Source organism: Corapipo altera, unplaced genomic scaffold (genome assembly GCF_003945725.1).
Source record: "Corapipo altera isolate COAL_440 unplaced genomic scaffold, ASM394572v1 301, whole genome shotgun sequence".
NCBI classification, from domain to species: Eukaryota; Metazoa; Chordata; class Aves; order Passeriformes; family Pipridae; genus Corapipo; species Corapipo altera.
In genome coordinates this window covers 3446539-3467008 of record NW_020884926.1, presented here as the reverse complement: position 1 = coordinate 3467008, position 20470 = coordinate 3446539, and the positions used below count along the sequence as shown (strand labels likewise).

The following is a 20470-nucleotide window of genomic DNA, read 5'->3' as shown; positions in this document are numbered from 1 at the left end:
AATGAGGAAGGCAATAAGGCAGCGGATCACAGCAGGAACACATTAATGGCCTTTTTATCTTACAGAATAAATTTGTTTATCTGCTATTCCAAAGGTCCAATGTGGCAATTAACTCTTGTGTTTGCAAACTGACACTGAAGCTTTGTGCTGCAGCTATAATTGCCAGCAGCGTGGCACCGGAGCAGCCCGGGGTGTCGGAGTTAGCCAGTCCCTGGGAAACTCAATCCCTCTTGCAGGCCCCTTCCTTCACCAAGAGCCAACTTCTTAGGTCATGGGGAACCTTGTAGTTTTCCACAAGTTAAGTTTGCTGCCCCAAACAGAAACTGGAAGGGATATTTCCTAAAATCCCTGTCTCCTGTAGCACTGCTACTGCAACGACAACGCATGGCCCCAGTGTGGGAAGGATGGAACAAGCTGGAGATCCTCTTTTCCTCCTGCAGGGCCTAAAACCTCTCCCAGGATCAGAGCAGCAAACACAGGGTGGGTTCATGTCCATCATTTACTTTTGGAATGGAAGGCCAAGAAAAAGGCAAGGGAATGTTCACAGTTTCGAAATATCAAATCATTGGTTGAGGGAGATAAACGCCCATAGTATTCCTTCTCTTTATTTGAATTATGAATTTCGGGAAATTTTGAATACTAAGCTTCATCTTAAGACATAATATTTAAAATCTCTTTTGTAAGCAAATAGACAAAGTAATTACATGTCATAAATTGGCAGAAATAAAAGCACCCTGTGTGAAAAGCAGCTGATTTAATACCCACTGCCATCCCCACCCAGAGACACAGCTTGTATTTTAAAAGCTTCTTTCTCCTTACAGTTATACAGGAAGCCTTGCAGAGCTGCTTCATGTCATCTAAAGTTCCTTTAAACAACAGTAATCTACATATTCTCTGGAGCTCAAACAACTTAAACACTTCTTTTTAGCTCTTCAGCTGTTTAAGTTTGGTGGGGTTTTGATACCTGTAACTACAAATGTGAGTTTTATATCTCACTGACCCAATGGTGAGGAAATGAACTGTTTTAAAACAAATTTCTTCACACCAAATAATCTAAATTTTTTCAGCATAAGATCCAAATAGTTTTACTAATTAGTCCTTGTACAGGACAAGTACATAGGAGGAGCAGCACAGCCTCATAAAAGGAGAAAGCAGGAGCACAATCAATGAAAATTATAATTTTAGATGTGCTATACCAACAGTAATAGAGCAAGCTCCACAAAGCATTTGGATTTTAACTTAAACAGGCAACTCCATTTCTTGGCATTTTTACTGCTACAGTCCATCCCACTTGTTCCTTAATTAACATTTTATATACCATCCACCATCTGCTTTATCAGCTAGCACAAAAATAACAGACATTTTCAACCTTTCCAGTCTATGAGCTCAAATTCACCTCTGGTTTTCAACTTTAGCAAAAACTGTAGCAATCCTTGAAGAACCACTTCACCACTGAAACAGTACCCATATATTTTGTAATATGTATTAGTTTGCATTCCTATTGTCATTTTGGACATTGACATTTTTTGCCTTAGAATCCAATCTGGATTTTCTGAAGCTGAAATTCAAAAAGCACAGGTCAAATATGCACTTTATTTTACAATTATAACCAGAGTGTGGAGCACAACTGAGAGCTGATGCAAAGTTAAAGTCTTCCAGGGTATTTCCAACTGGAAGCAGCAATCTCTGTCTTCTCACCCCTTCCTAAACACACACACAAACACATTCCCACTTCAAGCCTTCATTTCTGGACTTAACACTTCCATCCTCCATTAAAACTAACCAAGTAAACAGACAGTGGGAAGCCTACAGAGAGGAGGAAAAAAAAAAACCACAAAAGCAAGGAAACTTAGCCAAGATCAGCCCCCTCATTCCATTCCCATCTACTCAGCCACATAAATATTTTTGCAGGCACAAAGAATGACTAAAAGTGCTTCTTAACCACTCCAAACTCCTATCAGATTATGACACTGAATTCGCAGTCCAAGCCTGATCTGCTTTCATCCCAGTCAGTTCTGCTCCTCAGCATTCACAAATTTGGCAGATTGGGAATTATCTGCAGCCCAGGATCTGGGGATCCACGCAATTCCTTCTAACAAGCTCTTGGAACAGAGAGACAAAGCACTCAAGAGGCAAGAGTTGAAATTATTCTCTTATCCCTCAGTGCATTTAAAGTCAAGTCACTTGACTGCCCAGCTCCTCCCCTGCCAGTGCCCAGAGTCATATTGCAGGGCACTCTGCCATCAGGCATGCCAGGCATTAGTCACCCTGGGCAGCTCCAGGAGAACTGCCTACTGCAGTCTGCCCTTCACATAAACACCAGCAGACAGAATTAACTTGGGCTAAATCCTGGGATTAGCTGGTACACAGTCTGTGCTGGGAAGGGGGGGGGGGGGGGGGAGGAGACAGACAGACTGATTTTTTAAATTAAAAAACCTAAACAATCAATTGCCAATCAGAAATAGAACTCAATTATGATGGGAGTCAGGCATGGAACTGGAAAAACCGACCTTCCCGGATTTGTGCAACACAGCCCTGCTTTGTTGTGTACCTTTGCCATTCCCACACTGCTCCCACATCTGGCAGTGCTGAGGGCACAAAGCCTCTGCAATTTCTACATGTGAAATAAAATTAGATTTCATCTCAGGAAAAGAGGCTTCACACCAGCCTCAACTATTCCCTCTGTGGCAGCATCAACCCACCCCAAACACACATTCCCAGCAAATGCCAACACCCAGAGATAACAGGTAGCAAGAAAGGCAATGTCCTGCCATCATTACTAAAGGAATAGGCAGAAATTTTAAAAAAAACCACATGCTGGTCTAGACAGAACTTCTGGGGAAATAAATACCCAATAATTCATTTCTGAATTCAAACTCTATTGAACTCTCCAAACTCTACTTGAATCAATATAAGCAGTTGTTTTATTTGATGACGCCTGAATAAACAATTCAACCAATATAAAAAATATGGGGCTTTCAGAACTGACCCCACAAGACCAAACTCACACTAAATACACGGTCTCTTAAAAAAACACGGGTCTGGAAAATATCTCTGCGCCATCTGTAGACTGGAATGACAACAATGGGAACATGTTCCTTACGGAGAGCAGGGTGGAGCAGGCATTCTTTATTTGCTGGAACGTGGATAACACCACAAAGACACGTTTAACACAGGCTCCTTCCCTGGGCACACGCTGCAATCAGATCTATGGCCAGAGTGCTTTTATAGGACAGACTTTGGGGCTGTTATTACAAGAGATAAATGAAGGGAAATGGACACTTCCAGCCCCGCGAAGCAGCGCTGCCTTTTCAAAGCATTGTTTGCATTTTTCAAATCATTAAAAGGGAAGGAAACCAAGCAGAAGCTAAGAACAGCTCATTTGGAATTCAACCGGATTCTCTCCCCACTGTGGAATTTCAGCCCTGTACTGGGAGAAAGGTTGGCTGGGGGAGGGCCTGGGGCTCAGCAGCACCGGGGCAAACGCTCGCTCACAGAAGCTGCTGGAAAAGCCGCTCTCATCCTCAGCTGCTCCTGCAGATCCCAGAGCTATAAATACCACCCCTACAGCTGGTGTTCTTGGAGATGCCAGCAGGCTCTGCACCAGGCAGGAGCCACTCCAGCCACACTGTTCTCCCTTCGCTGCAGAGTTGACCCAAAACCATTCCAGAGCTTCCACTGCCCGGGTTACCTGGGAATGTGCCCCTGCAGAAGGAGCACAGCGGGGCCGTGGAGCCGGGCGAGCGCTCGGGTTGAATTCTGTGCTCACATTTGCTGCTTCAGGGCAGGTAAAACAACATCTCCCTTCACCCCCTGCTTTGGTTTGACATCTCTCCAAGAGCCAAGGCCTCTCCAAAGACCACTTTGACCTTCAGACACAAGGCAGCACCACATTAAGAGAACACCACGGAGCACTGGAATCCTGGGGAATCAGTCCTTACGCATTTCAGTTCAGTCAGTTAAGACCACATCTAAAAAGATTTGTGTAGCAAAAATATCCAGTTCCTAAAGTGCTTCCCATTAACAATTTGCATTCTCTTCACTTCCACTTGCATGCTCAAAGGTGGCAGGTTATTTAAGTATCTGATGAAAGGAATCCCCTCTGAAGGCCTAGTCCTGACTCGGTGGCACCAGCTCTGAAGGGGCAGCATCTCACAGTGAACTCACCACTGACACAACTGTTCAGGTTCATCAGCAACATTATCCCTCTGCTATGCTTCCATACTAACTCCAAACATAATGTAGTCCAACTGCACTTAACATCAGCTGGAACATCCCAGTCATCCCACAGTCTTGCTCCAGGCCCAGTATTTGCATCTCTAACATTTAAAGATCATTAAATGTTCATCTTCCCCCATCTCCCCAAAGTCATCTTCCAAAATAAATTTTTCTTTTTTTTTTTTTTTTTTTAACAGAGCTGAATTAACACTTCAAGCTATTTTTATACCATCACGAGAAAGGCTTTAGAAGGCAAACCAAGCACTTAAGAAATTCCACATTTTTATTTCTTCTCCAAAGAAATATTCAGGACTTGTAGCAAAACACATGAGCTGTCCACATTGCAGGGCATTCAGAGACAGTGACTAAGACAAGCCACAGAAATCCCTAATGCTGCAAAACACAGAGAGCTCTAATGCTCACATTGGGAACAGCACAGTCACTACAAGAGTTTGGGCAACCTCTGCTATTGTGACCTCTTTGACTTGTCTTTCAAACCTCAACCACAAGACCATTCATGCATCCTCCACCTGACACACTTTATCTCCCCATAAACAGCCTGTTTTGATAACACACCCACCATGAAAGCAGGGCACTATTATCATATTGGACAGGTATTCATTTAGGTTGCACCACTTACAAGGATTTACAAACCAGAAAAATCAGGGTAAGGGTTAAGTGACATTCCTGCATTGCTGTTTATTTGCCTGAGACAACCTCACCGTGCAAGACACAAGTGAAAAACACTAGAAATACTTAAAAGAAAGAAAAAAAAAGCTGAATGCTTTAAGAACCAAAGCTTTCTTGGCAGGCACGAGTCATCAGAAATGGGGGATGCTTATTTTTTGAGATACCTAAAAATACTATTTTCAGAAGACAGATTTAGAGTCAAGACTGAAATCTATGAAAATTAATCATCCCACCTATTCTGTACTTTCATTGAAAATGTCTCATCAGGAGAGAAAACCAGTAAGTTTGTTAGGTAAGACAACTACAATGAGCTCTTTTGCTCACTTTTCCTACCTCAGTAGCCCATGCTATTTTTCTAACACATAAAATTTATATATGTTCCTTTTCCAGGTTAAGTGAAGGTGGCTCGTCCACCTTGGTCAAAAATCAGTAAAATTTTGTCCCATCACTTTACTTTCTACATGTACTCAGTCATAAATAAGTTTCTTATAAGGACTTTTTTCATCAGTAATTTAGACTAAATATTATTTCCATGAGACAAGTTCTTCCATGAAACTATCCAAACTCTGCTTAGAGAAAAACCCTCAAAGTTCTTATTTTCCTCAAGGCACCCCCCCCAAGTATTCTTTTTCATTCAGTGCCTCTTTAAGAAAAGAGTTAAAAATCAGACCAGAAAGAAAAATACCAGCAAACCATATTTTTTTCCCCTTAGGATAAAGCTTTTCTGAAAGAGGTTACTGCTTTTTAAACAATGAGAAAGGCAAAATTTATCAATATTGCCTGTCAATGCAGACCAATAAAGAACTGGCTGAATTACTGATGAGGTTACCTTGCTCTATAAACCTTTCAATAGTTTTGACTTTTGTATTATATTTCAAATACCACTGGTTTAGACAAACATGCAATAAATCAAAAGCCTTTTAAGTCTGGTCCTGCTTTCCCATGCATTTTTAATTTGCTCCAGAATAATTGCATAAAGCAGGACACATCTTAAAAGGAAATAAAAAAAAAAACCAAACAGAAAATTAACTTAGATGTTTCTCTATTAATATTTTATTTATTTAAGCATTCAAGTTTAAACCAGAGGTTTATAAACCTCAGGAAGAAAAAAATAAACCAACCCTTTTACAAAATAATATTTTTTTTTTCCCCTTCAAACTCTCCAAATGAATTCCAAAATGCCTTCCCAAGTTTCTCTGATGCCAAGGATGCCTGGAGGAGAACCTGGCTGCCATATGTCCACAGCAGCAGCTGGGGCTATTGTTGCTGGCAGATGGGACCACTCCACTGGGCCCACTTTTATTAAACATCCAGCACCTTCAGCAGCCACAAAAGAACCTTCCAGCATTCCTGGCACGCAGAGACTATTGCTGAGTGAAAATCCAAACTGCTCATTTGCCATCCTAACCCAAGGATCCAGCTGCACTCCCTCCTTCCAAGAGAACCTGGACTGGGCAGGTGCATTTCTGCACTAATATGGTTTATGGCAAACCAGAAAATACAATAATCTCACATGAACTATAGTTTGAGAAATTTGCTTTATTCCCTCACTGGCACACACAAGATGCTAAAACCTATTTTCATTCATCTATTCATTCATGCACATTTAATGTAACATCAATTGCATAGGACATATTCCAAGTAGGACACTTCCTTATTTCCCTGCTTCATTAGTTTAGTTTTTTACATACTTATTAGCTTTTTAAAAGCAGCAGCTAGCTGGGCTCTCTGCTAGTATGATTAATAGCTAAATGCCATCTTGTAGTTACTGCCTTGAGCCTCGGCTTCATTTGTTTTTATTGATGCATTATTTATTTACAGACAGGATTATCAAAACACTTCCACACACCAAAAAAAAAAAAAAAACAACACCCAAAAATCAAACCCTCAAACAAACAAAAAACAAGCCAGAAAAAGCACAATACTCAGGGAGTCTTTAGGCACAGAACAGCTTCGCTTTTCAGCTCAATAACCCAAGGCAGCAGCTGCCAACCTTGTTTATATTTGTTAAGTTTGAAAAGCCCAACAGGAATGAGCAGGAGAACTACTGACACACAAAACACTCCCAGATCTGTAGCTCAGCTTTCACCCCAACTATTACACAGCAGAATCTTTCTCCCACTCACCACAAAAACAGCAATTAATTAACTGGACAGGCAATAAGTAATTAATATGTTGTGGGGAAGGTGCATTGGTGGAAATCATTCTCAAGAAAAATGGCAAAAAGCAGGAGTTAAAGACAAAACATTCCTGCTGAAAACCATGATTCTAAACCACACTATTCTTGAACTATTAATTTTAAAAAGCTACACGGGTGTTTGGCCAAGATAAATCACCTATTCAGTAATTTAAAGAACATCCTCTCAGAACAGAACCCCAAATGAAAACAAAGCATTTCAGTCAACTGAATCCATTTGCAGAGCAGGTACTTTTGAAAATAAACCTTATGTTTCCTAAGGTGGTTTCTAAGTGATAATTATAAAAAAAAATGGCCTTTTCTTAAACTAATCCCACTCAGTTACTGTTTTGATACAGTTTTTTAGTCACTAATTTGATGGTGGCATTACCTCTTCTTTGGAAAGTATTTTGCATTCCCAGTTTAACTTAAATAGCAGAATTTTGCAGCTTCTAATTTCTCCTGTCTTTGAGAATTCCTCCATTAGCTTCTCTTCTGCCACCCCCACTTCTCCCATGTCCACTGAAGAACTCCTGGCAGTATCATTCCAAGGGATCCCATCTGCAATTAGATCTGATCTGAGCAGCACAGGCCTCCTGCCAAATTCCAGCCCCTAAATGCAGTCAGCACATGTGACTCCAGCTGGGCTGCACAATCTCAGCTTTGCAACACGGATTTTGAACCATAAAGACTGGCAACTCTCTGGGTGCAAGGTGCTGCATTACAGATCAATGCCTTTGCAACCACAGAGGGGAAAAAACATTACTTTTGTCACGTTGGAAGAGTAGACAAATATTGTGTTTCAAGTACTGGTTTCAAAATTGCCATATTTTGCCTCCTTCCAGCAGAAAAAGAGAAGTCCCAATTGCTCCCAGGCAGTGTCCTTAAACATTATGGGTTAAAAGCCTTTGTAAGAACTCTCTTTTTCTGAGATTAAGACATGTATAGAACTGTATTCAGCTCCACTGTCATTTTTAAACACTGGAAATGATAAAGATGGAGCTGTTGACTAAAAGCCTTGATCTCCTACGAGGAAATACCATTAGAGGTGGACAGGATAACAAGTAAATTCTGTAGGAGCCCACAACAAAATCGTGTTGTTTTGCTTCTAAGGCAAAGTTAAGCTGTGTAACAAAAGTGAGTGTAAGCTTTCTGAGCCAGGAGGATGTTTTGCTTTGCTGGCAAGAACACCGTGAATGACAGGCAAGCCCAAAAGCTGTAAACAGCCAAACTCACACAAAAACTGCCAAACAAAAGCAGCATGTCAGGCAACAACCCCCGTGGCATTCTGACTTCAAGAACACACTTTGTTATTATGGGTGTCAAAAACCACTCTTTTTATTTAAAAATGATGTATGAATAGAGAACACCTGTGACACATTTCATTATCTGTATCTTTGTACTGTTTCCTGAACAAAATCCTGAGCACTTTGCCTCAGTTTCACTCCAATGCTTTGGTCTCTGCCAACACATTTACAAAACTCAGACTTGGACAAAGTTGAAACTCAGGACCCACAAAGGATTTGTAGAATAGCTTGGCCAGTCAATACCCACAGAATTAAAGTTCAAGTAACAGCCAAAATCCCTTCTTAGCTATCAGACTTCACAGTGCCCCATCAATCCCCTATCACAATAGTCCATTAGGCTTTAATTCCAAGATAAGGGAACTTTAACAGCCTTGGAGGCCTAAAATAGTCACTACTCAGCATACCACCAGCCTCTCAGATTTGCCTCCTGTCAACTTGATTAGTGCCCAAATGACAAAATAACCCTTTCAGGGGCAAGATATCTGAGCCTCCATCATTTTGTCAGCACATCCGAAGGTATGAAGCAGGAACCCAGTCTACAATTACTACTGAATTCCCTATATTTTCAAATTGCTTCATCAGATATGAGTCTCAGATACACTGATGTCCCTTTATGTGCTCAGCTTTTGGTCAACAAGTTCAGACCTTAATCATGAGGAGTTCAACAACACAACTGTGAGGCTGCAAAAAACTGAGGACCGTGAAAATGAATTTTTGGCAGAAATAGCAACAGCACTTGTGCCCCCAAATCTTCCACGTAGCCCAAAAGCTTACCAGAAGAACTTCAGCTTGAAGTTACATGTGTCAGACAACTTTGTTGGGAAGAAATCTTTGAAGCAAAGATTTCTGCTCAGGTTTTTTTTCCCCACCAAACAATGCCTTATTGACATCCTTTATTATACAATCCTCTTCTGTTTAAACTACTCCTCTGTCTAGTGCTTTCTTGGGTTTCTCCTCTAAGAGGGAGATACAGGTAAAAAATATCCCCCAGACTGCAACAAGGTGTAACTATTGCAATTGGTGATTCCTTTCCCACAGCCTGTAATGGCTCCAGTGACTTCAACCTGACCATCTGTCACATCAGCCAGTCTGTGTCACAGCCACAGGGCTCAAACAGGCTGCAGATCAGAACATTCCCAGAGCCCAAAACAGATCCAAAACTGCAAAGAAACTGCCAACTAGGTAAATCAGGAAGTACTTTTCTCCTTTTGAAAGCTGATGCATTTCCCTGGAAATGTGTCATTGTGGTGCAGCTCTAGGATCCAGAAGCAGAACCAGTGTCTTTGGTCTATGCCACATCTCAAACTCAGACAAACAAATTGCCAGAGACTGACTTGTCACCCTTGTTGTTCCACCACAAACAAGGTGTTTCCACAGGCTCCTGGAATTCAAACACCTCAAGCACCTAAAATGATTGCTGTGATGACTGCAGCAAGAAAAGCTCTTACAGAGGTGCTGCTGGAGCCCAGAGCTGGGGGCATTTCCATAACAAATGGCCTCTGATGGAGTCTGCAGGTCTCCCATTCCACACTGGGATCCAGTCATGGGATACAAGCACCTGGTCAATGTGAGGTGACTTCAAACATCCCCCTCCCACCCCTATCTTACAACCAAACTCTGAAATCCAGCCCCAAAAAGGTTTCTTCAGGTAGTATTTCACATAAGGTCTGAAGATAAGAGTTTACTGCACTAAAAAACAAGCTGTCTTCTGTCTGACACCTGTTTTCCAATGAAATCATAAACACTGTATATAATTTAAGTGACCAGAACCAGGACTTAAAATGCCATGGCAGAAGGAGGCTGAGGTACAACCTTGGCTAAAAAAACAGGGAGAGGCCTGTGTGAAACCTCCTTTGTGTTTACCAGGCAGGAGTAAATACTCCAGTAATCAGACAGCAAAATAACTCAGTGCTCTTGGAGTGCTGCTTCCTACAGCTGCAGACAAGATGACTCTACTTGATTACCCAACAATGACAAACTCCCCCAAGAAGAGCAGTAGAGAGGCAGAGCTGTTGGGCTGCACATGAGGAACAGTAAATGCTGTCAATACTGCCCTGACTTCAGCTATGTAAATACAACCAACCAAACAACAAAACAGGTGTGCCCGTACTCAGTTTCCCACAGAACAGTCTTCCCCTCCAAATTAGACCCACAATAATTATTTAAGAAGCCTGACACTTCTAATTGGTTGGGAAAGAAGATGAGTTTCTGTAGTCTGTTATTTTGCTGTCATTTAGACACCTACTCTGGAAAGCATAAAACTTGATATCCTTCTCCCCTCAGCTTTCTCACCCAAATTATGTTCATAATCAAAGGCACAGACTGCAGAATAAGCACACCAAGAACTAAAGCACCAGACCCAAGCAGGACTTATACCACAATTATCATGTGGTGCTCTGCAATGTGTCCCTGTATCTGTCAGTCCACATGATATTCCCACACACTGAAGTCAACAAAAAGGTTTTCACTTCAGTATTCTAATATTTCTGTAGAATTTCCAGCTCACCACGAGCAAACACCATAAATAACAGCATCAAAATCAAGATATTCACGATTTAGACTTCCTAGTCAAATTCAGAGACAATCCAATTTGTAATGGCAACCTCAGAAAAGCAGAATCCCCAAAAGATTAACTCCAGCTGATACAATGCCCACAGCACTCAGCCTGACAGAAAAGAATCACGCAGGAAATGTGGGGAGAAAGAAAGACTCCCTTAGAAGATTTAAACAAACTTACTGGTTGAATTGCCTTGCATCTGGATGATACATTTGGACTCCTTGCTGGTTTCCCGGGAGTTGAAGGGCCGCACCCGGACAGCCACCTTCACCGAGGCCCCCGACATCCTGGCTGCTTGAGGAACAGTCAGGGGACTGAAAGTGGGCAACAGCCTTTCAAGTTATCCTTCTTGGTGGTGTTTTCTAGGGAGAAAAACATCATTTAGTTGTTTACAGCTGTCGCATTCGAGATGTCGATTAAAAAAGTCATTTGGTAACTTCAGTTTCTGCTCCGCGATCGCCCTCCCTGAGCCCCCCCAAAAGGTGTCACCTCAAAGCCAGAACTGGAAACACAACCATCAGCACCTCCTCACTGTCCCCCCCAAGTCAAAAGTTTCTGCCACCTGAGGCAGTTCTTTTCAAGTGTACAAATATTTGTTTTCAATACTTGGTTTTCTTCCCAGAAAGTAGGGATGCCAACACCAAAATAAAGATCTGGTTGCAACATATGTGAGGCTTAACCTAACAAAGATAATTTTAGCAGTAAAGACACAGCTACTTAGATTTCAGCAGGAGGCAGGGACCATATACCCCATACCCAGGTTCCCTGGCTGCCCAGTGCATTAGCAACAACATTAAACCTGCCACAAGAGTCATGGGCCATATCACACTGCCTTTCAGTGCCCATGACTCCAGAGAAAAGGGTGTACCCTTAAAGAACCCTTTGCAGTCCTGGGAAAGTCCTCTTCTCAAAGGAAATAACTCAACAACTACTTGTCTATCTACTGATTAAAGGACAGGCTATAAGGGAGAAGAGGAATCAAGAATTATTGCCTTCGGGGTAAATATTACTCTCCATCTTCAGCCAAATGTCCACCATTAAATTCATCTTCATTATCAAAATCCTTGTTCTAATCCCACCACATCCAAATGATGGAGCACTTTGGTTGGCAAGAAACTATCCCTGATACCCACTACTCAAACTTTAAGGCCCAGAACCATTCGAACACAGGGTTAATAAAGATTGATTTGGTTGTATTTTCCTCGACCAGCCTCTTCCATCAGAAGAAAGTTTTTCAGTCAGTCAACAATTCAGAAGTTTCACTTATTGTCACAGGATGTTGTGATTACTAAAGTGAAACTGCCTCAAAAACACAGGAAGGTAGATTCAGAGAAAGTCATCAAGGCCTACTAGAAAGCTGCTCCCCTTGGCTAGGAAAGCCCCCATGGCACAGACACTCACAACCTGGAAGACTCCAGTGAGGAAACACAATCCCATCGTTGGTTTACCCTTGTATTCTAAATATCTGCTATGGCCACTGCTGAAGACAGGACTCAGGGCTGGGGGAATCCTTGCTCTGGCTCAATGCAGTCACTTCTATCTGGGACCTGAGTCACCAGGGGTAGAACTCGACCCTGCACAAGTCATCACATGTGGCCCAGAAAGTCCTGACATCTCCTTTTCTGGTTATCCATGCACCACATATCCAGTGAACTGCTCACTTCAGGGTTGTGATCACAGTGCCACAGAAGTACAAAACTTACCAGAAGATCTAAAGTGGAAGCATTTCAGCTCTAAAGTAAGTTCTACAGCTGGTAAAAATACTCATATGTGCTTAATTCAAGTTATGGCACATCTTCACACAGCACAAGAAGTTTTTAATAAAATTGCATTACTTCATTAATGCCATCACATGGTGAAGGGAGAAATTAAATTACTCCAGCAAGTAGGAGTAATTTAAAGCATCCTTTATTTCAGGAGGTACCTGAGGTATCTCACCAGACTAGAAGAATGTCTTTAGGAGCAAGCCAAGTGAATCTCAAAGTCAGCAGTACAGCAAACTGGTAGAACAATGATTAATGAGGCAGACACACAGTCAGCTTTGGGTTGGGATGGAATTTTAAGAAGTTTCACTGAAAAAACTAAACACAGAGCAGAGAATGAATTCCCATGGTGCTCAAAGATTCCAGGCTGTTTTAGAGCACTGCTCCATCCCCTGTGCTCCGAGGTTCCTTTCACGTATAACAAAGTATCAAAGTTGCAGCTCCATTATAAACTTTCCTCTGGAACATCCCCTGCGTGGATTTTCGCCCTCCCTCCCTAACAGGACCCTTGCATAAGTACCTGTGCCCTCCCACCAAAGCCAAGTGACAGGGCTAATCCTGACCCAACCCAGAGCTATTATCCAGCTGACCCTGGACACTGCTGCTGGAAACAGGGATGTTCCTGTCCATGGCCACTCAGCGTCCTGTTTCCGAAATACAATTTCAAAACTCGAGTGCAAAATGTCCTTTTTTATCAAGTTCACGGTGACACAATTTACTTTAACCAACGTGTTTTTATAATATTGTTTATGAGACGCAGGGATTGTTTCCCCTTCTTAATGCAGAGTCCCACAAAGACTTTTTTCCTGATGTTTTCACAGAACTACCCCTCAGAACACTGCACGAACTTCTGCAGATAACCAGTGCATCTAGGAAACTGCCAAACAGAGAGTGGGAATCAAACAATCATCTGCTTTAAAATATATGTTCTCAAGTACCTCTGAACCTCATATTCACAATAAGAAAGCACGAAAATCACACCTCCAGAGCCTCCATATGCACCAGCTAAATGACAGCCTTGTTTGAAACATGGCTGTGAAGAAATTCTCACAGAACAGGTCACAAAATCACCTACAACACCATGAAAATTTAACTGCTGGCCTTCCGCAAGCACCAGCTTTTCCCAACTCTAACTTTTGTGCTGATGGAAAATTAAAGTGGTATCATTTTAAATCTCATTTCTTCTCAACTCTGCTGTTTTTCAGAGCTGAAGTGAGCAAAATGCCTACTTGCAGTTGCACATGGATTTCAGACGTTCTGAAGACCAATTCACTATGCAAAGTTTAATTTTCGTTAATAAGAAAATTCACCAAAACCATTATATTTTGCCAAGCTTCCCATACATTTAAGCTGTCGGGGGTTGGAGGGTTTTTTCCACTTAACAGCAACTTTCAAGTGGTTGTAATGGTTTATAAAGGCAGCATTGCCCTCATTGTACAGATTGATAAAATAAGGGAGAATGAGCCCAAGTTACAGAGCACCACAGACAATAAACTGCAACTGGTTTTTCGAGGTTCACAGTTCCCAGTAGTATCACTTCCTACTACAAAATGCTGACTACAGAGTGGAGACACAACTTGAAAAAGAGCAAACCAAAATATGCAGTTCAGTCTGTGGTACAGATTTAGAAGAACAATATTCATAAAAGACAGCTTTTTTTTTTTTTTTTTTAATGTTCATTACAGGCTCAGAAGGCTGCCATCCATGCTGGAATGAATCATTCCCCTAATGTCTTGGAAAGAGTGTGTGAGCTGTGTCTCTTTTAATGTTCTGTCTGTACGAATCCAATCAGGAACCAGGCAGGGAATTGCCTGCGTAGGGAAGGCTTTGACGTGATGCTCCACTGGCTCCAAAACAGGTGGCAGATGATATTCGAGGTGTTTAGGGAGCTCCATCAGCACAAAAGCAAATCCTACACTCTAATTTCACACTTATTTTAAACTGTGATTAAAAGATATCCACCCTGCAAATCACACAGTGAGATTTTAATATTAATGTGTGTCATTAAACAAATCATTTAAGTATCTTGTCTGTTTACTGGTATTCGAGCTGACAAACCTAATTATGTTGATCAATCACCCTTCACAGGCTCAACTAGATTTGGACTTTCACACAAATATTTGAAGAAACATTAAGACTTGGATCCTTGGACGTATTTGAAAGTTTTGGCAAACCAGTTTTTATGCAATGTCAAAATACAAACATATTGCCTTTCCTTTTTTTTTTTGAAGTAAAGTTACAAGCTGAGTAGGGATTTAAAGTCAAATTATTATTTATATGTTCAGAGAAGTTTGCTTTTGCAACCACTTTGAGTTTGTTGTAATGTTCAGAATCTGTACCTCTACACTCAAATAAAAATAAAAAAAACCACTATATATCACAAATGAAGAAGAATCACTTTTATCTAAGATAACCAGCCACTGTGTCATATTTGCACAGGGTTTGCCTACCAGAGAACATGCTAACTTTTAAACAAAAAAACCGCTTAACTTAATCAGTACAACAGCTCTAAAGGAATAAACCGAGCCCGGGGATTAGTACGTGGAAAGTTAGCAAAACAGCTGTTCAGGGCAGCAGAGGTTTAGGAACAAGAGGTCCAGAGCCAAGCCAATTTTAGGTCCTGCTCTGAGGCTCAGTGATGACACTGTGATCCCTGAGCTGAACTCACACCACGCTCTGCTATCTTTGGACCAGGTGAAGATGCCAGACCAAACTGTGCTGCAGAACTTGGCGATGCCCCGAAACCCGATCACATGAACACATGGCTATTTACCAACACACCGACACCGCATTGTGCAACAGCAGAAAGAACCGAGCTAAGGCGGCGCTGGAAGTGAGGAGAAACATCCTTTTAAACCTGGTACGAACGCATTTTTTCCATTCCGGAAAACAGCTGTAAATCCATCACCCGCTGCTGGCGAATTCTCCGCCCTGAACTGAACACCCGCGTTCTGCCAACGACCCCAAACCCGCCAGGCCTGTCATCCATCCATCCACCCATCCATCCATCCCTCCATCCTTCCATCCATCCCTCCCTCCATCCATCCCTCCCTCCCTCCTCCTGCCTCCCCGCGCTCCCGGGATTGTCGGCTCATCATCCCAACATGGCTGCCTCGGGGATTGTGCCGTGCCCAGCCCGGCCACGGACCCGCCGCTCGCAGGGCCGCAAAAAACCGGCCTGGAAACCACCGGCCCTGCACATTCCCGCACCTCCAGCTGGAGGAAGGGCTGTGCCTCCCCCTCCCTGCACCGGCGACTGTCGCCTCCGCCTCATCCCAGCTGGAAACGGGGGGGAAAAGGACGGCGGAACGCGGCACGGCGGGAGGGATCGGCCGAGGGAAAGGCCGGGGAGCGGCCGCCCGGGGGAAAAAAAAGGAAAGGGAAGGGAGGGAAGGGAGGGAAAGAAGGAAGCGTCCCGGGGGATGGAGATGCGTCGGGCAGATGACAAGGCCGAGCGGGGCCCCACGCCCTTGCGTCGCTGCCCTGACAGCTCCGCATCCATCCATCCATCCCTCTATCCATCCATCCACCCTTCCCCCGCTCCCCGCTCCATCCCTCCGCGGGGCCCCACAGCTGCGTACGGCGGCCCCGCCGCCTCCCCCTCCGCATTACGGCATCGCCCACCCCCGCCCCGCTCCGGCCCCCGCGCCCCCCTCACCTGGCGCGGGGTGTCCGCGGGAGACGCGGGCGGTGCGGGGTCAGCAGCCGGCGCGGCAGCGCAGCGACAAGAACCCGGCCATCCCCATCGTCGCCTCCACCGAGGCCGGGAGAACGCCCCCCCCCCGCCGCCGGGAAAGGGAGCGGGAAGGGCGAGGGAGGGAAGGAGGGAGGGGAGAAAGGGGAGGAGGGAGAGCGAAGCCGCGCCGGGAGGAACGGGCGCCGCGCTCGCCTCAGCGCCGCTCCCGCACTGAGGGGCCGCGGACTGCGCGCCCGCCCCGCGGGGGGGGTGCCGCCCGCTCCACCAATCACCGCCCTCCGCCACGCCCACCTCGCCGCAATCCACCAATGGTACGGCGAGGAGCCGGCGACAGCCCGCCCCCCGCGCTGTCAATCACAGCCTGACAGCGCCGCGCCTCAATCACGGCCCGACCGCAGCGGCACCGCCCTCCCGGCGGATCCCTCCGCGCCCCTCCCCCGGACGCTGCACCGCCCCGCCGCGGTGTGTCCCTGCGCGCGTGAGGGTGACGCGCGGCGTTCCCAGAGGTGCGAGGGGAAGCGGGCGCTTCTAGCTAAAAAAAGCAGGGATACGGCGTAATGTGCGGAGAAACGGGCACTTGTGGCTGAAAAAAGCAGGGATACGGCGTCATGTGAGCGCTGGTTGGCGCCCCCGGCTCGAGGGCCCGAAGTGGGTGGGCGCTGCAGAAACGCGGGGTCTGAGGGAGCGAATTCCCCAGCTCCCGAATTCAGTGTGGTTCAGTGGGATTTGGAGCCCTAAACTAGGCCTAAGGCTTGTAGCTCTGAGGGGAGGGATTAATTATCCCCTGCCCTCCCCTTCAAAATGTTTTTTTTTGAGCAGCCTGGATTATATTTGTAGAGCTCCTAATGGATTTTTAAGTAAATGATTACATTTAGTCAGTAGCGCTGTATTAGCTCTCGTACTTGCAATAATTTCATGCATATTCTCATGGTAAATTTTTATTTTTGTGGCAATTATTAGCTGTAAAGTTCCTCCATTCCAGTAGCACTTTGATAATTTCTCCTGTTAGAAATAGGCTTAAGTATTTAAGCATTTTGAAAAAGAACACATTATATGAAATACTTTAATTACGTATTTTTCATGTATCACCACATACAAATTGGATTTAAGCTGTGGAGAACATTCAGGACCTGGGATTTGTAGTTTCAGAACAAGGTTTATTTTTGTTCACAGGCTCCTGGCTATTTGCTGTGTTAATCTACACTGTGTCCCTTAAGTTTCAGATTTTTGGGAGAATGAGTTGTTACTTTGTTTGGTGAAAAGTGACTGTTTCCCCTTGCCAGCCTCATCTGCAGTTACACCAACAAATGCAAAAGCCAAACAATCCAGGGCTGAACAGGGGTTTTAGGGAAATATTGCCACAGAACCAACAAATCAAAAATAGGTGGCTTTCCTCTGTCCTAGAAAATACCATTATTTGAACTTTGGAATACTACCTACGGAGAGAGCAGATGATTTAATGTTTTTAAAGTGGTGTAACTGTGCTAACTTCTAGCTGGGGCCGTGCAGAATTAGGTCAGCTATATATTCCCTGGGGGAAAAAAAAAAAGGCAAAAACACCTCAAAAAAACCCCAAACCTGTTTTAAAATCCCCTGCAAACTGTTCAAATACTGGGTGTGTGCTGTAACCCTCCGTGGCAATAGACACTGTGATTCATTTTCCTTCAGCAAAGTTTGTGTAGTGTCTCCTAGGAACAGCAGTTCCTGCATCAGTCTCATGCCCAAGTTTGGGGAGGGCTCACCCAGAACAGCTCCAGGACGTTAATTCAGTTACTTGATCACAGGGGCTCGAAAAATCTGCCAGAAACAGTCAGAGAAAATCAAGTTACACGTTGGGAAACAGCAAAGGGCAGGACGTGCTGTGTGGCATCTGGGAGGTCACTCACCGTGAAGGGAGCCGAGGAAAATGCCTCTTAAATATTCAAGCACAGAGTATAAAGGTGGTCAAGTATCTCTCTAACTGGCTGTGATGCCTTTTTGATTATAGAATTTGGCATTTTAGCTCACTTTAATCAGATTGGCCTTCTCAATATCGTTTTTGAAAATCAGATATCCTTGGGTGATTTAGAATTATCAAAAAATGTACTTAAGTGGAATTCTACTGCATTGTTTTGTGAATCCTGTTTGAAAAGTTCTTGTCAAGTCCCTTGCAGGAAAGGGGCCATTCTTACTCCTTTTATGTTTCTGACACCACCACACAACCCTGGAAGGAGCAGAAACATCCAATTCCCTGTAAGCACATGCGTGCTTAAATCTAGAATTTAAGCTACTCCTTTTCAAGAAAAGTCACACAACGAAGGCCCCCAGCCCAAGAAGAGTGTTCTTGAGCATTATTATTCCAGAAAAATGAAAGTAAGTAGTAATTTCTTGCATTTATTAGTACAAAGAAATATAGTTGATTACTCAAATGCTACCTAAAACAGGGAAGCTGTTTAAATACAGGCAAGAGGGGAGGTTTAAGTGATAAGGAAAAGAGAGCTACACTGTAGAGCAAGGCTCCTGGGGGGTGGTAGAGTAAATCTGTTGCTGGCTGACAGCAGGGTTGTCATCCTGCTATTAAACAGCATTAGCTGTCCTTGCTGCCAGCAGGGGAGAGTTGACAGAGATGTAAATTGTGCCCTTACATAAGTATAAATTGTGATATAATAGAATCAATTGTGCTGAACTGGATTGCTGTAACATCAGCACTTGCCCCAGGAATTTTTCTAGTCTGGAGCTGGAGCACAAGTAGAGACCAGTGATAAGATCTTACATTAAAATTTTCCAAGAAAAGCCCATTTTGCAACATTTGTATAATGTTACCCATTCCTGGGAGGAGCCATTCCCAGCTCAGATATTTATATTCTGCAGACACACAGCAGTGTCAAATGTAACTCGACCATTGATGGTTTCTGTGATCTCTAACACAAAGTCTCTGCATTGTAGTGAGGTTACAGTTGGATTGAAGAAGGGAAATGACATGTTAATGGGGAAGAGAAATCACAAAAAACTGCAGGTAGCATTAAATTAATTAAACTAAGAATTGTCCCACAACTGATAGATAGGCTTTTGTGGGAGATTTATTTTTAATCCAGCATCAGCTTTGCTTTTCAGTTCCTCAAATGTCCACTGAAAGAGAGGGGTTTGGGTCACTTTTGTGCCTGGACAGCACTAGAATGGCACTTGCAGCTGCTCCTGTTAAAGTACATTCCATTATTCTGCCCATGAGAGCTGAATTTGGGAAAGCTCTTGTCTGAGCTCACACCTTTGAAATACTCGATACTAGTTCTCCAGATAAAATTGTTTGGGCCACTTATTTCAAGCCTTTGTGTCTTGTGCAATATCTGCATTGACATATTTTCAAATGATAGATGTGTGCCATAATTAGACAAAACATTCCAGTAATGCACTTTGCTATTTATACTCCTCAGGTCAGAGCCTGACACAACAGCAGAATAAATTCACATTCTGAAGGGCATTGTCTTGGTTAATCCATCCCACAGCAAAGGTAAATATTTCTACTTCCTCCTGTCAAAAAATAAAAATATAGAATTTTCATTTTATTGAAAACAGCTACCCATACAGAATCCCTGGTAAAACATTTAAATTCACAAACCTCTTTGATATTGGTTACAACATTTCAAATGTAAAATACCAAGAACTCTTAGAGAGCAGCAGACCTCCAGCCCTGTACAGGCTACACTAAAGCAACCAGCTGGTTTTAATTTAAGGCTGGATTATTTCTGCTTGTGCTCTTCTCATTTTATTAGACTGCTCCTTATTCACCAAAAGTGCTGGTGTGTCTAATTTGTAATAGCTGGAGAAAATTAGAGAAGAAAGCATTTCTTCCATCTTTCCAACACATTCCCAGTCTGTCAATAAAAGTAATATATATTAACATGCAGGAAAAAAGCCATAATGTGAAACCACAGCAATTCAATCATTCTCCAATAAATACAAATATACACCGTGGACAGTTGCCCTCCATCAAAGAAAGAATAAATTTTGGGATGTTTCTAGAGATTTCTTTCAATAATCCTTAATAAAGAGGGGACAGTGAAACATGTAAGAGATTTTCTTTCT

The 20470-nt window shown here is 43.4% G+C and overlaps 1 protein-coding gene across 9 annotated transcripts in view; it reads right to left on the bottom strand.

Moving 5' to 3' along the window:
* KIF1B (kinesin family member 1B) overlaps window positions 1-16601 on the bottom strand; it is an 85941-nt gene extending 69340 nt beyond the window's left edge. For 6 of the 9 annotated variants that reach the window (XM_027657993.1, XM_027657999.1, XM_027657995.1 and 3 more), the window contains exons 1-2: window positions 16370-16601; window positions 11129-11310 (exon numbers count right to left, since the gene is read on the bottom strand). In XM_027657993.1, the coding sequence (XP_027513794.1) occupies window positions 11129-11234 (106 nt within the window). In that variant the 5' untranslated portion in view covers window positions 11235-11310; window positions 16370-16601. The remainder of the gene's footprint in view (window positions 1-11128; window positions 11311-16369) is intronic. The other 3 variants (XM_027658000.1, XM_027658001.1, XM_027658002.1) reach the window with 2 other exon arrangements.
* Between the last annotated feature and the right edge of the window lie 3869 nt (window positions 16602-20470).